Source organism: Rhinolophus sinicus, linkage group LG01 (assembly GCF_036562045.2).
Source record: "Rhinolophus sinicus isolate RSC01 linkage group LG01, ASM3656204v1, whole genome shotgun sequence".
NCBI lineage: Eukaryota > Metazoa > Chordata > Mammalia > Chiroptera > Rhinolophidae > Rhinolophus > Rhinolophus sinicus.
This window is the reverse complement of record NC_133751.1, coordinates 28,245,176-28,263,795: the sequence shown is the minus strand read 5'-3', so window position 1 is coordinate 28,263,795 and position 18,620 is coordinate 28,245,176. Positions and strand designations below refer to the sequence as shown.

The window sequence follows — 18,620 nt, the reverse complement described above, 5'->3', positions numbered from 1 at the left end:
CCAATATTTAATCAATGTATCATTTTTCTCTAGCTGTTTTCAAGATTTTTCTCTTTATCTCTGGCTTTCAGAAGTTTCACTATGATGGAGTAGGTACCAATTTCTTCATCTTTATCCTTAGGAGTTCACAGCTTCTTGACTCTACAGATTTATCTTTCACCAAATTTAGTAATTTCCATTATTATTTCAGTGAGTTTCAATGCCTCCTTCTCTCTCTCACCTCCATGTTTCTTTTGTTTCGTTTTGTTTTCAGATTGATTTTTATTAATCTATCTTCAGATTCACTCTTTCCTGCATCATCTCTATTCTGCTGTTTAAGCCCATCCAGTGAACCTTTTCCTTAAAAATATTAATATTGTATTTTTCAGTTCTAGAATTTCTATTTGGTTGTTTGTTTGTTTTATAATTTTTCTTCCTCCACTGATAGTTCATATTTTCACTTATCACAAGCATATTTTCCTTTATATTATTGAGCAAAGTTATAGTAACTGCTTTAAAATTCTTGTCTGTTAATTCCAACATGTGGATTACTTGGGGATCCATCTGTATCTTTTCGCTGGAGAATGGCACACATTTTCCTGTTTGTCAAGTAATTTTGGATTGTATCCGTATATCATGGCTGTTATATTGTGGAAGCTATCTATTATATTCAGGAATATTGATTATTTTTTAAGCAGTCAATTATTTTGGCTGGTCTTAAAATTCAAATTCTGTTTTGTGAGTGACAGCTCAAATATTAGTTGTTCTTTTTTCCTTAGCTGGAATGCTTTACATGTGTCTGCGCCACACGTGTGGTTTAAGCCTCAGATGCAGAATTTATTCACAGTACTTGGTGCTCACTGATTCTCTCCTTTTTGAGAATTTCCCCCTCACCTTCCAGTGAGTGGGGCTGCACTAAACTCTGTCCCTGGTCCTTTTTCAATTTTGAGTCACCTTCAGTTCATGTCTGGTTTTGGTCATTCTCTCGTACCTTCTCCAGAAAATTGTTTTTGTATTTTATTCTGGGCAGTGTTATCTGCAGGAGAGTTGGTACAACTGAGCTTTCTTGGCCACACTAGAAATTAGTCTCCTAAAGCTATTAATTGCACTTTCTCTGGTCTTCTTTGTTTCATTAGCTTTGATTCCTTAAATGTTTTCTATTTTGTTAGTGTAGCTTCTGTTTTTCACGTTCGTTTTCCTCAAATGTTTGCAGTTATTTACATACTTAGAACAAGTTAGAAAATTAATGAATGTTGGAAAAGAAACAATTAAAAGTATTTTAAGTGACTTTTACAGGTCTGAATTAGGAAGGAGAAGCTGGAATGTGTGTTTAGTCCTACAGTTTGCTCCAGTGTTTGAGAGTCCATTTTCCATCTGTCTCTCAGACCTTGGCAGTTGTCCTTTTATTAAAAAAAAAAAAAAGAAAAGGCTCTCCTGCTTTAACATCCTCCCAAAACTCTTTTAATCTGAGGCCTAACAGACTTATCTTTCTTTGTCTTATCAAATTAGCTTCTCTAGCCTCCTAAAATTTTATTTTATTTTTTATTGTGATAAGAACACTTAACATGAAATCTACTCTCCTAAGAAAAATTTAATATACAATACAGTATTGTTGATTATAGGCACAGTGTTATACAGCAGATCTCTAGAGCTTATGCTTTTTTTGTTCCTCCTTTTCTGAGATTCAGTGCAGCAGAGGAGTACCACCGGAGCAATAATCTAATCTCCTAAAAAGGAAGTGTGTGTGGGGGGGAGCATAGTGACTCCAAACTTTAATTTTTCCCTTGTCACATATTTTCACTTGCTTTAAAATAGCAACACAAAGGGTAAAGGCCATTTTGCTGCCAGAAATTACTGAGCAGGCTTGGGGTTGAAAGGGAGATACAGATTGGGGGAAGGAAAGGAAGAGGCTGTATAAGGTAGATTGGCATTCAATCCATTTCACCTCCTTTCAATGTGCATTTCTATCCTGTAGAGGTTACAAAGCTAAAAATTTAATCTCCTGGACTCCACTGCAGCAAAGATTCTGCCAATTGTAGGAAATTATTAGAGAATTGAGAGGTAGAGGTGCAACACAGTCTGTACGTAACCATTACTTCTCTTTGTCGGTAAGCATGATCACAGAGATACAGTTTTCCTGCAGCAGTGTTAGTAGCACTCAGTGCGTATGATCACTAGAGCTTTATGGGAATCGGGGGACAGGCATGAGAAATCCATTTTGCTGGTATGAGTACTAGCAGGTATACCATGGTTTTGGAGCCAGCAGCAGTAGCAGCAGCTTCCCAATTCAGCAATTCCTAATGCTAGAAGTGGCAGATGGCCCCTCCGTCATCTGGATCTGTGATGTGGCTTAAGCAGTCATCCCTGAGAGTTCAATCTAGTCTATTTCCTTCAGCTATCACAATAATTCTCTAAGCTCTTTCTTTTCCTTTCCCTTCCCTTCCCTTCCCTTTCTTATTTATTTTTAAAACATTTGTTTTTCCAGGACCCATCAGCTTCAAGTCAAGTAGTTGTTTCAATCTAGTTGTGGAGGGCACAGCTCAGTGGCCCGTGTGGGGATCAAACCGGCAACCTTTTAAGAGCACCGCATTCTAACCAACTGACCTAACCGGCCGCCCTCTCTAAGCCATTTAATACCATGTGATAAGTTTCTTTCTGCCAAAATTTGCTAGAGTAAAATGGTTTTCTGCAACTGAACCAATGTAGGTGGGATGGTATACTTGTTTTATTTTTGTCAGCTTTAATCTCATTCCAGTACTTCTGAGTAGTACTGACTATTCCAACTATTTTTATCATTTTTCTTTTACATACTCTTCACTATTTTTTTCTAATTTCTATTCTTTCTCTCAAAGGGAAGACATCGGTTAAACACTATTGGTAATCAAAGAGGAAATTTAAAAAAATTTTAAGTTAAAAATAATTAAAATGTTGCTATTTGTGTTAGCTCTCTTTATAAAGCAAAGACTACTGGAAATTAAAATAACATGAAAAATATTGTCTGTGTTTTCTGCCAGATTAGAAGCTTCTTGAGGAAAGGGAACACATATCTCTTACTCCTCTATCCAAAATTATCTGGCCCACAGATGTTTCTTGACTGATAGAATAACAAAACAAAACAAACAAAAAAACAACAACAACAAAGGATAGAAAGGGCCAAATAAACACTTTTCAGCACTTTGGTAAAAGAATTTAAATGGAATATTATGTCACCTTTAAAAGGGCAAGTCTGATATTTATGTACTGATATGGAAGGATTAGCAAGATATATAGTATACCTCCATTCGTATTAAAAAAATTCCCATATATTATATTATATATCATATATAATATGCATTTTACATATATATAATATATATATAATATATATATTATATTATATATATATTATATATATATATATTTTTTACAAATGTATAGAAAAAAATCCCAGGGGCTATGCAGCAAACTGATCACAGTAGTTGTATTCTGGGAGGGTCACTAGATAGTTGAGGACCAAAGGTGGGAGTCTTATTTATTTTTTTATTAAATATATTGGGGAGACACTGGTTAATAAGATTATATAGATTTCAAATGTACAATTCCATAATACGTCATCTGTATATTGCATTTTGTTTTCACCATCCAAAGTCAAGTCTCCTTCTGTCATATATTTGACGCCTTTACCCTCTTCTACCTCCCTTCCCCCACCTCCCTTTCCCTCCGGTAACAACTATACTGTTGTCTGAGTCTATGCACTTTTTGTTTGTCTTGTTTGTTCCTTTGTTTTCTGTTTTATATCCCACATGAGTGAACTCATACGGTTCTTGACTTTTTCCATCTGACTTAGCATGATATTCTCAAGATCCATCCATGTTGTTGCCAATAGCAGCATTTCATCTTTTCTTATGGCTGAGTAATATTCCATTGTATACATATGTACCACATCTTAAGCTATTTTTTGAAGTATACAGAAAAGTGCCCAGATAATGTGTACAGTCAATAAGCTTTTCCTTATCTTAATCATTTTTTTTGTGTGAACATTTTTGCATCTCACTAAACAACTATAACAGCTAAACTTCACTGTTGCTTTTTACTTCCCCCAGCTCTGTGTACTTCATATGCATTATCTCAATTCTCACAACAGTAACAGTCAGGTAGGAACCATTATTATTCTAATTTTGCAGATAAGGAAACCAAGGAACAGAGGGATCAAGTATTTTGCCTAAGGTCACACAGCTAGTTTAGTGGTAGATCTAAGACTATAATAAATCTTAGCCCAAACCCATGTCCTTTCTGCCATGATGCTATTGTACAATGTTTTGCAAACTGTTTTAACTCTGGAATGTATTCTTTAAGGGAGTTTTCCTATAAGCCTAATATGTAAAACAGATAGAAGTGGAGCTGGACTGGTTGCAATGAGGGTGGAAGCTCCCAGTCTCAACTGCTCTTGTCCCCTGGCCTTCTCCCCCTCCTATACGTCTCCTGCACCTCCATCACAGGCAACCATTGCAGCAGCTCCAGGAACCCCTGGTACTTGGGAAAGGCCAGTTTGGAAAACACTGCCTACACATCCTTTTAACAAACTGCATCATTAGTGCAACCAACTGCTCCTTGCTGTGATAAACAATCTTTTTCTTTTAAATTTATTATTTTTCAGTTATAGTTGGCATTCAATATTATTTTATATTAATTTCAGGTGTACAGCATAGTGGTTAGACATTTATGTAATTTATGCGGTGATCCCCCCGATTAGTCTAGTACCCACCTGGCACTGTGCATAGTTATTGCAACATTATTGACTATATTCTCTATGCTGTACTTTCAATCCTCATGACTGTTTTGTAACTACCAATTTGTATTTCTTAATCCCTTCACCTTTTTATCCAGCTTCCCAACCCCCATGCCCCTCTGGCAAACATCAGTTTGTTCTCTGTATCTACGAATCTTTTTCTCTTTTGTTTGTTCATTTATTTAGATTCCACATATAAGTGAGGTCATATGGCATTTGTCCTTCTCAGTCTCTCTTATTTCACTTAGCATAATGCCCTCTAAATACATCCATGTCACAAATGTTCTTTTTTATGGCCAAGTAATATTCCATTGTGTATATATACACCACTTTTTCTTTATCCATTCATCTATTCACGGGCACTTAGGTTGCTTCCATATCTTGGCCACTGTAAAGAGTGCTGCAATCAACACAGGGGTGCATATAGCTTTTCAAATTAAGAGTTTTAGATTTCTTCAGATAAATACCCAGGACTGGAATTGCTGGGTCATAAGGTAGATCTATTTTTAATTTTTTGAGTAATCTCCAAACCATTTTCCATAGTGGCTGCACCAATTTGCAATCTCACCAACAGTGGATGGGGGTTCCCTTTTCTCCACATCCTTGCCAACGCTTGTTGTTTGTTGATTTATCAGTGATAGCCATTTTGACAGGTATTAGGTGATATCTCATTGTAGATTTAATTTGCATTTCTCTAATGATTAGGGACATTGAACATCTTGTCATGTATGTATTGGCCATGTTTATGTCCTCTTTGAAAAAACTGTCTATTTAGGTTCTCTGCCCATTTTTCAGTTTTTTTTTTCGTGTGTGTGTGTGTGTGTGTGTGTGTGTGTGTGTTGAGTTGTATGAGTTTTTTTTATTTTTTATAAATTTTGCGTATTAACCCCTTATCAGATGTATCATTGGCAAGTATCTTCTCCAATTCAGTAGGCTATCATTTCATTTTACTGATGTTTTCCTTTGTTGTTAAAAACTTTTTAGTTTGATGTAGTATCCTTTGCTCAGTTTTTCTTTTGTTTCCCTTGCCCAAAGAGATAGACCAGAAAAAAATATCACTAAGAGCAACGTCTCACAGTTTGTTTACTGCCTGTTTTCTACTATGAGTTTTACGGTTTCGCATCTTACATTTAAGTCTTTAATCCATTTTGAGTTTACTTTTGTATATGGCACATATCTATCCAGTTTTCTCAATACCATTCATTGAATACTTGTAAACTGTCTTTACCCCACTGTATGTTCTTGTCTCCTCTGTCATAGATTAATTGACCATATATAGACATGGGTTTCATTCTGGGCTCTCTATTCTGTTCCATTGATCTATGTGTCTGTTTTTATGCCAGTACTATGTTGTAGGATAGTTTGATATCAGGAAGCATGATACCTCCAATTTTGTTCTTCTTTCTCAAGACTGCTGTGGATATTTGGGGTCTTTTCTGGTTCCATATAAATTTTAAGATTATTTGTTCCAGTTCTGTGAAAAATGCCATTGGTATTTTAATAGGGATTGCATTGAATCTATGGATTGCTTTGAGTAGTACGGACATTTTTAACGATGTCAATTCTTCCTATCCATGAGCACAGTATATTCTTCCATTTATTTGCATCTTCTTCAATTTCTTTCTTCAGTGTCTTAAACTTTTCCGAGTACAGGTCTTTTACCTCCCTGGTTAAATATATTCCTAGGTTTTTTGTTTTTGATGCACTTGTAAATGGGACAGTTTTCTTAATTTCTCTGACAGTTCATTATTGGTATATAAAAATGCAACTGATTTCTGAATATTAATTTTGTATCCTGCTACTTTACTGAATTCATTTATTAGTTCTAATAGTTTTTAGTGGAATCCGTAGGGTCCTCTATATATAGTATCATGTCATCTGTGAATGACGACAGTTTTACTTCTTCCTTTCCAATTTGGATGACTTTTATTTCCTTTTCTTGTCTGACTGTTGTGGCTAGAACTCCCAATACTATGTTGAATGAAAGTGGTGAAAGTGGGCATCCTTGTCTTGTTCCTGAGCTTAAGGAGAATGCGTTTAGCTTTTTCCCATTAAGTATGGTGTTAGCAGTGGGTGTGTAGTGCATAGCCTTTATTATATAGCCATTCCTACTTTGCTGCGAGTTTTTATCATAAATGGATGCTGGATTTTGTCAAAAGCTTTTTCTGCACCTATTGATATGATCATATGATTTTTATCTTTTATTTTGTTTATCTGGTGTATTACATTGATTGATCTCCAGGTACTGAACCAACTTTCCATCCCAGGAATAAATCCCACTTGATCATGGTGTATGATCTTTTTATTGTATCACTTAATTAAGTTTGCTAATATTTTGTAAATATTATATTGGCCTACACTTTTCTTCTTTTGTAATGTCTTTGTTTGGTTTTGGAATCAGGGTAATAGTGGCTTTGTAAAATGAGGCTGAGAGCTCTCCCTCCTCTTGAATTTTTTTTGGAATAGTTTGAGAAGGACAGGTGTTAATTCTTCTTTGAATGTTTGGTAAAATTCACCTTTGAACCCATCCAGTCCAGGGCTTTTGTTTGTTGGGAGTTTTTTGATTACTGATTTAATTTTGTTAGTAGTAATTGGTCGGTTCAGATTTTCTGTTTCTTCTTAATTCAGTCTTGGAAGATTGTATGTTTCTAGGAATTTATCCATTTCTTCCAGATTGTCCTTCATTGGCATATAATTGTTTGTAATATTTTCTTATAATCCTTTTTATTTCTGTGGTGTCACTTGTCACTTCTTTTTTATTTCTGATTTTATGTGTATCCTCTCTCTTTTTTTTCTTGATGAAGCTGGTTAAAGGTTTATCAATTTTGTTTACCTTTTCAGAGAACCAGCTCTTAGTTTCACTGATCTTTTGTACTTTTTTTTTTTTTTTTAAGACTATTGCACTTATTTCTGCTCTGATCTTTATTATTTCCTTTCTTCTACTCACTTTGGACTTTGTTTGCTCTTCTTTTTCTAGTTCCTTTAAGTGTAAGGTTAGATTGCTTGAGAATTTTTTTTTTTTTTTGCTTCTTGAGGTTGGTAGGCCTGTGTTGCTATGAATTTGCCTCTTAGGACTGCTTTCTATCTTAATTATTTTTAAATGCTCAGTTCAATAAAGTATATTCACATTGTTGTGAGGAGGGAGTCTTTAACCATGTGCTCTTTTATACCTTTTGAGTTTTTTGTGTGTTTTTTGTTGTTGTTGTTGTTTTTTAACCTTGTGGTTGAGAGCCCACTGGCCCATGTGGGAATCGAACTGGCAATCTTCGGAGTTAGGAGCATGGAGCTCTAACCACCTGAGCCACCGGGCCGGACCCCCTTTTGAGTTTTTGCCATAAGCATGTATTACACATGCCGGAAACACACTTTTGAAAAAGTAAAGCACCTTGGTACTTTATAAAATACAATATTAATTGACAGATGTTAGAGGTTACTGAATTTTAAAAGTCTTTTTCATTTTTTAAAATGTTATAGTACACGTGTAAACATGGAAAATTGAAATGGGGAAAAAAGTTCTGTAATTCCAAATCAAATGCAAATGTTCAGTCCAGGCTGCATAAATGTGCTCTTCTTTCATAATATTAATAAAGTTTATCTTGTGGCAACTCCTACTAAAATGCTGTAAAAAAAATAATGACAATTTATTTCATCAGTGTAAACCCTAAACTATATTAGCTTGTCAAATTTTGGTTCATGGTAAGATGCTAAGTTTTATGTTTTAAAAAATTAGTATTTCCCAGCTGCTATTAATTAGGCCTTCGTTTTAAATATATGCTAAGACAGATACAATACTCTAAAATATTGTGTAGTTCTGAGACCTTATTGCCTTATTAAATTTGAATGTTTCTGAAAATTGGATATAGAAAGTTTAATGTTTCAAATGATTAAGTTGATTCTACCATAAATCATGGAAAGGTGCTTTAATCTTAAGGATTAAAAAAAAAAACTACTGTGGTTAACCAAATTAGATTACCACGTTGCATTAAGAAACAATAATATCTTAGCAATGAAGTTTTACTAAAAATGAAGAACTAGGTAGGCATCAATAGTTCCAGCAATCATAATCTCATCTTCTACTCAGAAAGCAGTGTCATTTCCCAAGTACATCTGAAGATATTACAAAGTACCAAAACAAAAAAATTAAAAGATGAATATTCTCTAAACAAATCTAGTAAGGAGACTTTATATAAGAGTGTCTCCAGATCTGTTTATTCTTGTGCAATGTCAACTGTTTTAAAGGAGACTGTTAAGTAGAAAAATATAGTTATAAATGACTTAAATAAATAGAAATTCCTCTGCATACTTGTTTGACATGATAATTTCCAATCACCTCTGCATTAAAGCCACTGCTGTTCTGGATGATTGAAACACACTTTACAAAGCAGATCATTGACTAACTATATTCTAAAAAATTTTAACATGTACTCTTAGTACTCTTACTTCTCTATTTGCTCTCCTGCCATAACCCTGTTGTCCTTTTTTATATGAATCCACGTGGGGACACTGCTCTGACTACTTTCCAGCCTCCTTCCTGCTGACAAATTTTATGCAGACTCATAAAAGTGCACTCCAGTGTGTGTAGGTTTAGGATGCTCTCAAAGTAAGAGAATACAAAAATTTCAACAGAAGCCCAGAAATTAAACTATTCTTAACCAAATTAGTAACAGAGCCTCTCAGAATGAAGAGACTCTTTAGCTGAATGTTGGGTATGAACTGGAGAAATGTAGTTGTAATAAATTCACTTAGGAAATACAATAAACTAAAGACACACGACCAGAAGGTTTATTTAGATATTACATGTATTTCATATTCCTTCCAATTAAAAACAGACTAACATGTTAAAGAAAAAAACAAGTACAGATATTATATATACAATGATGAAAAACATAAATAAGGTCATTTTCCATGATTTTTTTTGAGATTTTTAGTTTTGGATTTTTTTCTTATGAGGTCTGGCAATTAAATTCGAGAACTTGCCACTGTGCGCTTCATTGGCACTGCACAAACAGCTCAGTAAGGTTTCATAACCTTGATAAATCAGTGTCTCACAGCTGTTTTCATGTTAATGTGTGGTGGTGTCTTGCTGAGTGGCGTTCATTATTGTTACTGCATATTTTTGTGTGCTGTCGTGAAAATGATTGAGCTTGAATTAGAGCAATGAACAAACATTAAATTTCTTGTTAAATTTGGCAAGAGTGGAAGTGATCAGGGACATGTTAGTCCAAGTTTATGGGAATAATGCCATGAAGAAAATGGTGGTGTACAAATGGATTAAATGTTTTTCTGAGGGGAGAGAATGCGTCACTGATGAAGAGAGATCAGGGTGGCCAGGAACAAGCAGAACAGATGAAAACATTGCAAAAATTCGTCGAATTATGCGTCAAAATCGTCGGCTGTGAGAAACATAACAGACCAAGTAAACATTGATAGAGAAACAGTTAGGAAAATCTTAACTGAAAATCTTGGCATAAGAAAGGTGTCTGCAAAAATGGTCACAAAAAAGTTCACTGATGAACAAAAGCAAAGGAGGGTGAATGTTTGCCAAGACCTTTTGGAAAGGCAAGACTATGTTTTGGGTCATGTTATCACTGGTGATAAAACATGGGTGTACCAATATGACCCTGAAACAAAGTGTTACAGTGCACAGCGGAAGTCAGCCAATTCTCCATGACCAAAAAAGTTTTGTGAGTCCACATCAAGAGTCAAAACGATGTTGCTAACCTTTTTTGATGTCAGAAGCATTATTCATTATGAATTTGTACCAAGTGGACAAACAGTTAACCAAGTTTACTATTTGGAAGTGCTGAAAAGACTGAGCGAAAATGTTAGATGAAAACAACCTGAACTTTTTGCCAATAATTCATGGCTCTTGCATCACGACAATGTGTGAGCCAACATGGCACACTGTCTGCGAGGGAGTTTTTAGCCAGTAAACAAATAACTGTATTGGAACACCCTCCCTACTCACCTGATCTGGCACCCAGTGACTTCTTTCTTTACCTGAAGATAAAGGAAATATTGAAAGGAAGACATTTTGATGACATTCAGGACATCAAGGGTAATACGATGACAGCTCTGATGGCCATTCCAGAAAAAGAGTTCCAAAATTGCTTTGAAGGGTGGACCAGGCACTGGCATCAGTGAATAGCTTCCCAAGGGGAGTACTTCGAAGATGACCGTAGTGATATTCAGCAATGAGGGATGTAGCACTTTTTCTAGGATAAGTTTGCAAACTTAATTGTCATACCTCATATTTAGGAGTGACAGGCACAGAAGGTTTAACAGACTACTATTCCTGGATTTTCCACCTGTTAAAAGTCTGAGAATCACTCTTCTAGAAGAACTACAGGTAACTAACACTATGGGGAAGTTACAACAATTTAAAAATTAAATGGTCAATGGCACACAATGAGCAGCTTATGTTACAGTGCACTAGAGGGAAGAAAGGGAATTGTTTTATGCTTTTCCAAATCAAGATCTGAAGATCAAAAGTTACTTTAAAATTAAGGAAATCGGAATTTGGTGTATTTGTCTCTCTACTTTTTACTTAAAGAAGCAGAGTTTCAAGTAGTTCTCAGACCCTAAGTGAGTTGTCTAAGAAACAATTTCTTTCTAATTTTTAGCTCTAAAACTATATTATAAAGTATTTCATATCTCAATGATATTCAGTGCCAGATGATGCCAATTGAAATTATGGTTAATTTTGTTAGACGTGAATATGGTATTGTGGTTATGTAATGAGATAACCATATTTTTCAGTGATATATACACGGGTGAAATGACAAGAATTCTGGAATTTGCTTTTAAAACAATTTGGAGACTATAGCAGCAATAGAGATGGACATAGCCGATGTAAATTTTGAAATTCTGAGTATTGGGTACACAACATTGTTATACTTTTATAGTATATATTTAAAATATTTAATAATAAAATATCTTTAAAGAACAAAAAGAAATAGTACTATGGGAATTAAAGGATTTCATACCACCTGAAGTTACAAAGTGAATGATTCAAAAGAGTCCTTTTGCTTAGAGTTCTATACTCACTGGATATTTAGAGCTTAGAATATGGTACAAATAGGGAGATTAAAATGTTCATTCTTATTAATGCATAGTTACTTAAGAAAACCAGTTAACCTTTAGTTTAGATATGTGGATGAAATTCAATTACAATGAAGAAAGACACTTCAGGGAATTTTGTACTGTGGATAAGTATTAAACAACTATTATTTTCCTATAGAAACATACAATTTAGTGAGATTCATTTTTTTTGGTTGCATCACAATTGGGTTAAAATTTCAGCAACTAAATGTGGCTCATTTAAAGTGTTGCTCAGGTTTCTCTTTATTTAAAAAGAGTAGGTATATTTATATAGAGAGAAAATACTAAAAAAATCTTTATTTTTTGAGTGACATGAACAAAAGGCGGCCTTTTGGGAAAAGCATTAAGACAAAAGTGGGCTCACAGTCTGGCTTTGCACCTGTCTGAACCATTCAGGAAGAAATCTAGCTGACCATGAAGTGAGTTCAACTTATGTCTACCCACAACAGCAACTGCTTGGAGATAAGACTAAGATTTCTCTTGTACAAGCCTGAATTCTTTTTTATCAAAGCCAAAAATCTCTTGTGGTAGCAAACAGTGGTTTTAATATTTTTTAAATTAACCTAATACAAGAGTTTGTTTTCTCAGGTAAGAAATTAATAGTTTTTATATATTTCTATGTATTCATATTGTTCTCTTTTGAAAATAAATGTTTCATTCTTATAAGAAAATAAACTGGAAATATGATGAGGCCTCATAAAGTTCATACCCTATGAACTGAACATTTCATATACATAAATTAGCCTAAAGTAATAATTGAAAATGTATTTAAAGATATATATGAAATATATTCTTCGTACATCCACAGGATGCAGTATTTTGCAGACACTAAATTCACACTTTAAAGAAAATCTAAAAACTGGGAAAATGTTTATGATAAATATTGAGGAAAAACAGTATATTTATAACCATAATATTTGGTTCAATTTTGGAAAAAAAATTTCATATATGCAAAATAGGAAATAAATACACCAAATAATTGATAGAGCTAAGATTTTGGGATGCATGATTTCCTTTACCAAACTTTCTATAATTTTCAGGTTTTTCCATGAGGATGCATTTTCATTTAAATCAGGAAAAATTTATTTATATTATTATGATGGCTATACTATCTCTTTTGGGATCGCGGACACAAACCACACCAAACATAGTGACATTTGGTACCAAATGTACGTTTTCTACTCCATATTATTGACCTATCACAAGCTAGGAAAAATAAATTGTTGCCCCCTCCCCTCACAAAAAAATTGTTAAGTCTTAAATTGATTCCGGGTCTCTGGGGAATAATTTCAACATAAAAAAGTTTTTTTAATAGCTGGTAAAGTTTCACTTCAGGATAAGTTCCTATTTTTAAGACTCTCTCAAATGTAAAATATATGTGTGTATATATATATACATATAACATATATATTTTTGGGAGGGCAGGTTACAATTTTATTTGGCCTGTATGAGAAATAGATATTTTTGCTTCTAAGTAAAAACCATTAGTTATTATATAAAGGTCTCAGATAATTGACATGGCAGTCCCATTCATCAAGGGAAATTCCTTCCTTCCACCATACATAGAGGTAGCAAAAGCTTAGCCAGCAGATTGTTAAGGTTCTCTTGATCATAAAGAAACGATCCCTAGTTTCAATGAGGTGTATGTCCATAAAGAAAACACATCAGGTGATCCAAGGTTTTAACACTAGATATAACGCATATAACATCCATAAGAGAATCTTGAGGGCATGGTCTGTAACTTTTACAAATTTATAATAGACTTCACATGGCTGCGCACATAGTAGAAACCTAAGAAATATTAATGCCTGAGGACTGAATTACATTTCCACAGGCAATTCTATTTTCCCATTGTTTAGAAGTAGTTTATAATGGTGGTGTGGCAAAAACCTTTGATATTAAGAGTTGCAGGAATGACTATGGTCCCCTCCCCCTACTTTTATGTGGATATTTATAATGTTTGATAGAACTAAGCATTATGGTATGAGTAGATGCTACTGAACGGTATTCCCTGACACAGCAACTATGTCATAAACATGTTGTTCTCCTAGCTCCTAACTCAATGGTTTGTAGCTAATGAACCAAAAAATGCTCCAAATCAACAGTCTACCTTAGAAATTCTCTCAGTTCGAGGCTTATCTCTTAAATATGATATCAAAATGTGCAAAGTTCATTTATAAGAAATATCTATGTCAAAATATTTCTGAGAACAGAAATTTTTAGATGCTAAAAATCACTGTAGCTGTTAGGGGGTCTTAACATGAAATGGGATCCTGAAAATCAAAACTTTACATTTTAGCTGAGTATTCTCAAGCTACCTTTATTAAAAGATTAGAATTAGAATACTAATGAGCACCAAACTATGTCATCTTGATGATGAACCTATCTCATACTATGTCTAAAAACAAATATGTAAGTAACCTTGCACATTGTCCACAAAAGCTAACCTAGTAATTTTGTTTAATTTCCTGCTATGACAATATTCTCAATAAAAAAAGTATCAGTCAGTGCCTGTCTTTTACACGGAATACATTCACTTCCAACTCAAGTCAGTGTATATGTCAAAGCAGTGTCCTCCAACTACCTCCAAAATACAAAATAAAAAAAATTAAAAAAAATTTTAAACAGAGATTATAGCTATGTAAAGTCTAGCTCCTGCAGAAAGCAAAGAGATGGAAAAAGCAACATCCTGTGAATACATACGCAGTGCTTTGATCAAAGACTGGTCATCACTTATATGGCACCCATATGTTAGGTAGCTTAAGGAAATGCTAACAGTTTATGATTCAAAACAAGGCTGATAGAATTGCCAACCTGCTTCTGAGTCTTTAACGTCTAATAGCTGATAAGAGGTAACATAGCTATTTTTTGTAGACTTGCACGATCAGAATTTCATTTCTGTAGCTCAGAAGATTCAAAGTTCATGTTTCTGTACAAAGTAGAACTTTATAGATTATACTAGAAATACAAGTATGTAAACTTTTATACCAAACAATCAATTCTTTTAGGGTATAGGATAGATGCCAAAATCATTTTAACTTCAAATTAGTTTTCCTGCTTATATATACATATTCCTATTTGTTCTTTAGCAAAAATGCAAATGAGACGGGAAAGTAGTATTCTTGAGAGAAAACTGCATGCCAGGAATTGCCAGCTTTTAGCCTTTGTGTTTTTAAGCAAATTACAAGTACTATTTATTTAATAAGGTATATATATGAAGGTATACTGTAAGGAAATTTTCACTGAAATAACTTCAGCTCTGAAACATAGTAAGATATCAATATAAAAAAATGTCCCAAATACTCAGTAAAACAACAAACTTTGAAATATTGCTTTTAAAATTTCCCTTTAATTTTCTGATGAAACATTTAACATGTGCTGTTATGGGAAGGTAAACATTGAAAATGAATAATTTGTATTCAAAACTACAGATTTTAATTGTTTTTTTCACTCAAATCTTTTAAGCATTTTGACAATTTGACCACAGTACCTTACCAGTCTCAAATCATTTAATAATTCTAATTTTCTATCCAAGAAGTGGATTTTTTTCGTCTGTCCACTTTTGAATAATTAGTAAAGTATGTTTATAGTGATATCCTTGATTCTGAACTAATAGATTATTTAGATAATGGTAGTGTTCGAATGAGAAAGTGCCAGAATCAACAGTGGAATTTATTGAATGCAAATAATTACTTTCAGCAATGAGTACCAGATTAATTATGAGACACCAGATTATCATTACACAATATTTACTGAATACTTTCTATGTCACATATTAAACTATCCACTAAGGAACCCAATGATCAGACACACAGTGTTAGAAATAGATATAACATTATATAAAAGATGGTGGGCATGGAACTCTTCTGTGTTCCTTAAGATCAGTAGTAGATTTAATAAATCTGTCACCTTTAAGAAGTCTGTATTTGACTTATATTAAGTAAGGAATACTCATTTTGATTGGTATTGGGATAAAAGGCCAGATTACTTGAAATAAATAATGAACTCATAGTCTTTTTCTCCCAAACCTCCCCAAAGTATGTTTACTCTCTATATAGTTAACTGTAGAGCAAAGAATCAGTTTCATAAAGTTAATTACATTAACTACATTTAAAGAAGGACCCACTGACGTGTAACTGCTGGTCCTTTCCATCCTAAGCACCCGGGAAGAGTGTTCTTTGATGTATGCCTCCTATTTGTCATGTTACTATTTCTGACCCTGACTCTCTGTTCATTGCCTTTGGTCAGAAAGAGCCACCCAAGAGTTTAAATTACACTTTTGCTAGACAGTTTAAATAAAGTACGAATTATACATTCATGGTTAAGCCCAATTGCTCTTTTTTATATAATCAAAGACATAATACACCCCCAACACTGTCTATCATAATCTTCTTAATCCATTGTACTGATGTCACAATTACATAAGAACCACTTTAACAGCTCAACTAATCTATGGATATATTTAGTCCCTACTCTCAGAGGCTTTTAAAAGATCATAATACAAAATTTGAAATTTGTTAAAATGACACGGATCATAAATGTCCCAACAGCTCCTAAACAAGTGAAATAAAACAACATAATCAATTTACCTGAGTCCATCTACACCTTCACTATAATGAATAACTTTTACAATAAAATGTAATAATTTTAATTTTTCTATATTAATTATTTCATCTATTCTAGTGTTAATTATCCTTTCAATTATTACTTTTATATTATTTGGTTTTAAAATAGTACTGATACATTTAAATCAATATAGTATTTTCCTTTAAAAAAAATCTATGTTGTAAACTGTGAACATTTTAACCTTGTTAAAAAAATGGTCTCTAATAAATTAGGACACTAAGGCAAAAAAATACCACAAATCTTCCTGTCTTAGGGATCCAACTAGATTACTTTTATATAATAGCCAAAGGAAGAATTTAAAAAAAACAAAACAGAATACTAGATCATAATGGAACAATTAATCAATTTCTGGATGTCTTCCTCCCTCCTAAGGCATCACATTATTTCACCTGGAACCCTTCACAGGGTTAGTACTTGTTTACCTGAGTGTTAAATGCACCCGCTCCCCGCTTCCCTGCCCTATTTGTATTTCTGACAGAAAGAAGAACCCCTTCCCAAACAAGGCGAGCTTTGTAACACAGCAAGCAAAGAAAACAAACAGTGCACATGGCAACTTCCAAGCCCTTGGAAGTGAGAGCACAATTCTACAACTTTGTTGTGCTCTCATAAACACTTAGGGAAAATGCTGCTTTTAAACCGCATCCCTTTTCAAAGAATTGTCATCCTATAAGATACTCCTCACCCCTCATTTGTAATTGAAACAGGGTGGAAAGGGTCCTGTGAGCATAACTCACACCAGACGTTCCACCGAGATGGTAGTTACCGAGACAGCAGTTAATCGTCACCTGCAAAGCCCTGGCAGCTGCGAAGGCGTCATTCCGAAGGCGGAAAGCAAAGGGGACACCCCAAGTCCGGCCAGGTTAAGAGCAATTTTCACCCCGGAGGTGCGTGGGGGGGGGGGCAGAAGGGGTTGTTCGGTCATCTCCGCATCTCATGCCCCCAAATCCTTCTCTTCCTTTCTACCGCGTCCCCAACTCCTTTCCCATCCCACGCCCCCCCGAATGCTTCTCACTTCACCTTACACCCCAAACCCTCCTGTTCCACGCTACACCCCCAAACCCTCCTCCCCCCAACACACCCCTAAGTCGTCTTCTCCCTTTCTTCTCATGCCCTCGTCTTCCTCTCCCTCAGACCGCCTCCTGGAATCCGAATTCCCTCTCGCCGTCTATAACTCGCTCTCTCCGCTTAAAATATAAATAGCTCCTCTCACGATCCCTGAATTCCCGCGCCCTCGCGGGCTCCCGGCCCCCGACACTCACGAGAAGAAGGGATCATCCTCAAAACCGTTGCTCAGCATCCCGAACATCCTAGCTCGCTCTCGAGCCGCGGCGGACGCAGACAGATTGGAAAACGATGTAACTCGCCGCGGCCTCGACTGGAGCTCGCCTCGCCCGCACCGTCGACGCTTCTCTCTCGGCCGCGAAGGCGGGGCCCGCCGGGAAAGGCGGTGCGTGACGCCTACCTGCTTTCCCATTGGGCGCTGGCTCCCTGACGTCACGAAACGAGGCGGAGACAATGCGCCGCTGCCATGGCAACTGCGATCAACACAGCGGAGGCTTTAGGTTTGGACTCGCTCCAGCCAGGCAACCCTCCTGAAGCCTCTTGAGGGACAAGATTGCTCGTTCTCTGGCCTGAAAGAACACAAAACTTAGAGCTTGTTTTGTGTGACTTTGGGAAAGTGACGATTGGCCTCGAACCCGAATTCCCTTCAGGAAAATGGGGATGGGTCAAGGTTTAGGTTACATGGTATCCAAAGACCACATTTTGTAACCACAGTAAAGAGTCCAGTCTCAGAAATACTCTGTGATAGTTGGTCAAAAGCTGTACACAAATAATGAGAAAAAAATGTGCAAAAAGTTTTTGAGTAAGTCAATAAATAATGTACTCAGTGATTTCACCAAATTTATTTGCTGTGAGTCTAAAACTCGAAGCAGTATATCCCAAAGTGGGAAATGCTTAAGTTATATGTACACATGGTATTTTAAAATAAAATGAGAAAATTACTCTCTCTTCAGTCCTCTTTCCAGTCTCTGTTTCAAGAAGCAAGTCTCACTCTGATGCTGGTATGTCTTTAACACACTTCTCCAGCATTCCTTAACCTAAGAGGTGCAAGGCTTGCAGCAAGCAACCCTATCCAACTAAAAGT

At 35.2% G+C, this 18,620-nt stretch overlaps 1 protein-coding gene and 1 long non-coding RNA gene across 6 annotated transcripts in view; both read right to left on the bottom strand.

Annotated features, from left to right (window-relative positions):
- The window catches only part of MLF1 (myeloid leukemia factor 1), a 43,503-nt gene extending 25,602 nt beyond the window's left edge, over positions 1 to 17,901 (bottom strand). For 2 of the 5 annotated variants that reach the window (XM_019731956.2, XM_019731955.2), the window contains exon 1: positions 17,734 to 17,900. In XM_019731956.2, the coding sequence (XP_019587515.2) occupies positions 17,734 to 17,780 (47 nt within the window). In that variant the 5' untranslated portion in view covers positions 17,781 to 17,900. Of the gene's footprint in view, positions 1 to 17,733 lie in introns of all 5 variants that reach the window. The other 3 variants (XM_074326957.1, XM_074326949.1, XM_074326945.1) reach the window with 3 other exon arrangements.
- Positions 7,681 to 12,523, bottom strand: LOC141570504 (uncharacterized). Its single transcript, XR_012494540.1, has 2 exons — positions 10,716 to 12,523; positions 7,681 to 10,140 (listed from the first exon to the last, which is right to left on the bottom strand). It is a non-coding gene; the product is annotated as an uncharacterized LOC141570504 (long non-coding RNA).
- Positions 17,902 to 18,620: the final 719 nt, after the last annotated feature.